At 37.2% G+C, this 6,000-nt stretch overlaps 1 protein-coding gene across 13 annotated transcripts in view; it reads left to right on the top strand.

The window, feature by feature from the left end:
* The first annotated feature begins 2,442 nt into the window (after positions 1-2,442).
* Positions 2,443-6,000, top strand: part of robo2 (roundabout, axon guidance receptor, homolog 2 (Drosophila)) — a 281,917-nt gene continuing 278,359 nt past the window's right edge. For all 13 annotated transcript variants that reach the window (XM_078929649.1, XM_078929644.1, XM_078929638.1 and 10 more), the window contains exon 1: positions 2,443-2,973. In XM_078929649.1, the coding sequence (XP_078785775.1) occupies positions 2,850-2,973 (124 nt within the window). In that variant the 5' untranslated portion in view covers positions 2,443-2,849. The remainder of the gene's footprint in view (positions 2,974-6,000) is intronic.

Raw genomic sequence — 6,000 nt, 5'->3', positions numbered from 1 at the left:
TAGGTATTTTTTTTAGTCTGGTTTCATCTTTGGATGATTAATATTTCGTCAGTTTTCCGCTTATGAAGGAGTTTGTATTACTTGTTAGCTAGAGATTTATTTTCATGGAAAAATGGACATCAATAGTATTTCATTTGGAAGGAAAATGACCGTCCTGATGTCACAATTAGCATAAAATAAAAAAAAAAAACTGTTGTCATATCATCATATTTTCTTTTTGCCTTTATTTTTCAATAGTTTAAACCAAATTTGCTTAGTTGCAATGATGGACTTTATAATATTCATCATAAACGTACACTGCTGTGCCTGGGAGTCTCATCAGAATGGACTGCCATACCTTTGTAACAGTAAGAGGGAATGGTTGTTTATCTGTAATTGGAACTGGGTACTGCAGACGTATGCTAATATCTTAAATAATGCATACAGGTCTTTTGAGTTTATGCTGAAGATTAAATAAAACAATAAGGAAATGATCAACATAGAAAGTTGGTTGGGTATTAAATGGGTAAATTCAAAAACATTTTTAGAATTAAAAAAAACTGCACTGTGTATTAAAATATATTGAATTTTGTTTTGTTTTAGATCTCGAAGAAAATATGAGTAAGGTATAAGAGGCAGAATTATATCACTTAAAAATATTTCTTAGTTGCATTTTAATTTGGCTGGGGTTTGTTGTATTAGTTTCTGATTAACAACATTTGATTAAATATCAATTTGTTTGACAGATTTTTATTTTAAGTTAATTTTGTTTGGTTACAAACGTGTTTTTAAAATAACCAGAGACTTTAACTAAACAAAGGTTGAACTTGAGGGATTAAAATGACAAATTCCCACAAAATAAACTAACAGTAAAACATTATTAAAAAAAATATTAAAACTATTGTTATTTAATAATTTAATGCCTGACTTTTATTAAAATATATAAAAATATTTCCAATGTTTTTTTTGGTTGAAGGTGTTAATTTTAGCAGTCCTGGATTTCATGGTACACTGCAAATTAGCGGCATACGGCATGATGGGTTAAAAATGAATGAATGATGTATTTGATGAATCAATACATTTGATGAATTTTTTTTTTAGAGCCATCCTTATTTCTGAATTGAAACCTTTTCTTTAATTGGACTTTCACAAAACCGTTGCTCTGGTGCAACTGTAAAATGGTCAACCTTTGATCTGAGGATTGCAGGTTCGGATTCTGCCTTGCCTGTTCATGTTTTGTAGTGTCCTTGGGCAAGACACTGAACCCCACATTGGTACTGGTGGTCACAGGTTGGCATCAAATTGTTATATGTATGTAATGAGACAGTGAATGGGAAATGTTCTCGGCTTTAAAGACCCACTCTGATCATCTTTTGATCTATTTTTAAAGTGTTCCCGGTGGTCTTTTAATTATAACTGTGCCACTTCTTAGCCTAAATAAAAAAATGTCTAGGACATAGTTGCTGCAGAGCGGAAGAAGCTCATTTGAAATTCCTCTCTGGGTTCTGTGTGGGACTGTTGGTGTAGATTAAGCCCACCCCCTTCCCATCACCTGCATGTTTATATGCTCTCCCGCTTGCTTACAGCCCCTTGCAACTCCAACCTAACCGGTGCAACAAAAATGGCAACCGGTATTTGAGGTATTTAGCCGTTGCAATTTTGAGCCAGATGACTGCTGAGTAACACAAAGACGTACACGGATCTACAAGTGGATGCATCAGAATAGTTGCCATTTTAAGCTTAATGTTCTTCATATATGATGAGAAAAATTCCACAAGAACATGTTAGAAATACCAAAAGCACAATTTTCATCAGAGTGGGTCTTTAGTTAAGAATGAAAAGCACTTTGAGTAAAGGCCATTTACCATTTATTAGGTTAAAAAAGGTAAAATTCTAAAAAAATGTTAAAGTAAATTTGCTTTACTTGTCAGAGCAGCTTTGTTTGTACTGTTATCAACTTTTTATAGCACATATGTGTCTAGTTTTTTATTGTAAAAAGTATCCAGGGACTCTTGGAACATTTTTTGACTTCTTTAAGCGGGAAAGGTTGCATTTTATAAGAGCTTTTTTATTTGTTTCCTTTTCTTTTCCCCACTTGTTCCAGTTTTCTCTGGTCTTTCTCTAAACTCTTAAATTCTCAAGTGTAACACATCCCAGTGCAAATTCCCTGCTGAGAGAAAAAACAATACATTTTTCCAGATATGCTCTTGTATTTTTTCCCTTTTCTTACCAGGTGCCATTTACACCGACTTCCCTCTCAGCTAGTCTATACTGGTTGACAGACTCGGTCCACCACACCTATAAAAACTCTTTTCCAGAGTGCTGGCGGTGGAGTGTGCTTCCACCTCTTATCTCATCAGTGATGTGCAGCTGTAAGCAAGACGGGGCGCAAAGGAATGAATTCCCAAAGAAACCTCGAGTGAGGAGAGCAGGAAATAATTCAGCAGCCGCTCCAGCAGGAGCAGCATCAGAAGGGGTGGCAGCAGTGAGCGTGAGAGAGATGGAGAAAGGAGAATGTGTGTGAGAGAGAGGATGCCTGTGGGAGAGCGAGTTCCAATGCACTGTGGCGAATGTAGCTGAGCTGTGCCGTCGCATGGCGAGCTGTGTGTTCCCGTCTGCTTACTGCGCGCTCTGGTGAGGCAGAGCTTACAGGAGGAGAGATGCCGCTTCCCTCGGATCACCAGCATCAGTGAAAACCAGCACCTGACCGGGGTATCACAATGCACCATGGTAGGTCGAGGGACCCCTTGCTGACACCAGCGTGACTGATTATGACAGCCCACGCGTGGGTTACCAGGCGCCCCAGTCGCGCCGCTGTAGAAGGAAACAGAGCCATGTGAAAGTGACTTGGCTGCCAGCAACTCTTGGACATGTTTTCCAGGGCAAACTCTGGATTTTTCTCTGTGTTTGAACTTGTTTTTTTACTTTTGGTGCTCTCTGGATGCCCCAAACTCACCTGTCAGGCGAGGAATAAAGGCAGATGGAACAAGGGGGGTAAGTAATTATTGACAACCACTATTTACAATTTCATAATTCATTTCTTGTCATTAAATCTTTGCTTATCACAGCACCTAGAGGTTTATATGGATTTATGCATTTTGTTTTCTTCCTTTTATGAGCTTTCTTTGTATGATTTAAAGTATTTTTTCTAAAAACCTATGTGCAGAAAGTTTTTCTGACCTTGCAAAGAGATGAGTTGTCTTCAAATTTGACTTTTCAAAGTTACTTTATTTCTTTTTCTGTCAAATAACAATAATTTTGAAAGAAATTTTCAAATGTGTTTATTTTGCTTCAATCTTGGTGTCCTGTTGCCGTGTTTTGGTAGGTCAAGATCTAAGTTAAATTCTCGCTCTGTCTGCCAGATTTATAGCAAAAGAATATATTCATCTTTGCTTCCTGGATTCTTCGACTGATTGTTTGTCGGTTAGACATGCCAGCAGTGTTTGTGAACTGTGTTTTTATGTGTAACACACTAATCATCATTCTTGAAGGGAGGTGTAAATAATTCATCTCAGCACCTCCGTGGGAGCGGCCCTCTCTCCTCTCTTGTAGCATTTAATCCCCTTTGTCGGATTAAAGGAACCTCTAATCTTGGAGCCTGTGCTCAGTGAGAAGGCTGAGATACTCCCTGCAGCCTATCGGTATTGTTAGCACTTAAGGCTAACACTCAGTGGGATGTGTGTGTCTTCAAAGAAGCAGTGTCACCACCTTGATCTTATTTAATGATTCCTCCCTACTTTGCTCCTGTGCTTCGTCTCCTACTGTCCACTTTGAATTTCTTCTCTTACATTTGTCTCATTTTTATGTATAACAGAAGAGTTGCATCCAAAGCAACCACTTGAATGTACTCTCAAAAATCTTAAATTATTTACTAAATCTTCGTAAAAGTCAACATTAGAGATATTTAATTTTTGTGGTCTTTCAGGTTTGGTTAAACTAATGTGAATATCATGTAGTGATGGTTTTATAATTGTTTTTGCAAAACTATCCATAAACCATTAAAAGATATGGAAAAAATAGGATTAAAACAGGATGTTACTGTAATGCATTTTCAGTCTAAGCTGAAATCAACATTTTTATAAAATGGAGGCCAATGAACCTTATCAAATAAATGAAGCCATAAAATGTGTCCAAATGTGTTTTCATCTAAGCAAGTCCCTGTAGCATCATATTTTAAATTGAATTGGTTCAGTTAATTATATTTTTTTGTGTAAATATGTGTTTCACATTAAGACAAGATCTGTATAAGTTTCACAAACATATCGGTATTTAAAAAGTGATTTTTGCAACAGCACAGTGACACAGAACCTTTTTCACCAATGACATTTTTTCATACACACATAATTGTTAATATATTTTGTAATTTGCCATTTTTATGTGTTTCTTATCAGGCACTGGCCAGCTAAATTTAGATGCATGAGACATCTGTGTGTGCCAAACAGTACAGTGCATAGTGTAGCGGAGCTTTAGGACCGAAGCCTTACAGTGCTGAACTGTACATTCTATTCCATGAGAAAGTGTTAGCCTTGCACAGAACCAAGAAGCCTTTCGCAATGATGATCAAAAACCCATATGAACAGTCCACAGACATTTTCCAAACAGCGATGTTGTGCAGCCATAACCCATCCAAAAATCTATCTTGGGATGATCAAACACCAACTCTGGCGGCTAACAAGCCCATCTAGAAAAGGATTTACTTCATCACAGAGAATGAAAGAAAAGGCATTGATTTACGTAACATCGCCCTAAAGATTTAAAAAAAAACTTTAAAAAGGGGACTTTTTGAAGAAAACAGTTCTTAAAACTTCTTTTGCCATGTAGTACAAAAAAAACCTCTGAATGTAAAATTAATATTTGGTCTAACAATACTTAAGTCTGAAGTTTGAGGAAAGCGATTAGAATTACGAGTACACCATGGAAGCATAATTTGAAATGACTTTTATTGTTTATATCTGTTGGAAATTAAACTTTATTCTACTTAACTGAGATATAACATTTTGGTTTACATGTGTTTACACTAACCAGCCACTTTTTTTAGGCATACTTGTCAAATTGCTCATTAATGCAAATTTCTAATCTGTCAATCACTTGGTAGCCACTCGATGCATTTAGGGGGCCAAACATGGTCAAGACGGTCTGCTGCAGTTCAAACCGAGCATCGAAATGGGACACTGTAAACAAATGGGCTCCACAGTCTGCAGATCTCAACCCATTAGAGGGTCTTTGGGATGTGGTGGAATGGGAGATTGGCATCATGGACGTGCACCAGATAAATCTGCAGCAACTGCATGATCCCATCATGTCAATATAGACCAACCTCTCTGAGGAACGTTTCCAATACCTTGTTGAATCTATGCCACCTGAAGGCAAAAGGGGTCCAACGCGGTACTAGCAAGGTGTACCTAATAAAGTGGCCAGTGAGTGTATATGTGCAGATAGAGGTAATGACCGTTGAATCTTGAGTCTTTAGTCCAGGGGTGGAGAAATGGGACTGAAAGGTGTTGGAAAACTAACAAAATCTGTCTTATTTAAGCTGTCTTGAGTAGCTTTATCTGTATAATGTTTCTCTGAGCCAAACTAATAACTTAGATTTGGTAAAAGTTAAACTCTTGTAATCCTTCTAAATTTACAGAATTTGACCTTACTAATTGTCTTACAATGTAAACAAATCCAGCTAATCAACTCTTTTGCCTGTTTTTTTTTTCTTGGTTAAATCCTAGATAATTTCTTTTTCATATTTTCATCCCACCCTACAGAGAAAGCCTCCACAGCTAATATCACACAAGCGTCCAGATCATGTGCAGCAGAGATGCAAGCGAACAACAATAGGGGAGAAATTCAATTGCTTGTATTACGATCCCATCTAACAGCAGTGAATGGTAATATGGAGACTGTACCTGGTGAGGAGGAGCCAGGGCTGTTTTAATACATAACTATGAAGACAAATGATACTTGGACTGGCACTGCTTTAGAAGCAGTGCCGCTTTTGCAATGGTTTCAAAAAAGCGGATTTACTAAACA

The sequence above is a fragment of the Oryzias latipes genome, chromosome 13 (assembly GCF_053564925.1).
Source record: "Oryzias latipes strain Hd-rR chromosome 13, Olatipes_Hd-rR_3.1".
Classification (NCBI taxonomy): Eukaryota; Metazoa; Chordata; class Actinopteri; order Beloniformes; family Adrianichthyidae; genus Oryzias; species Oryzias latipes.
This window is presented reverse-complemented; position numbering and strand designations above follow the sequence as displayed.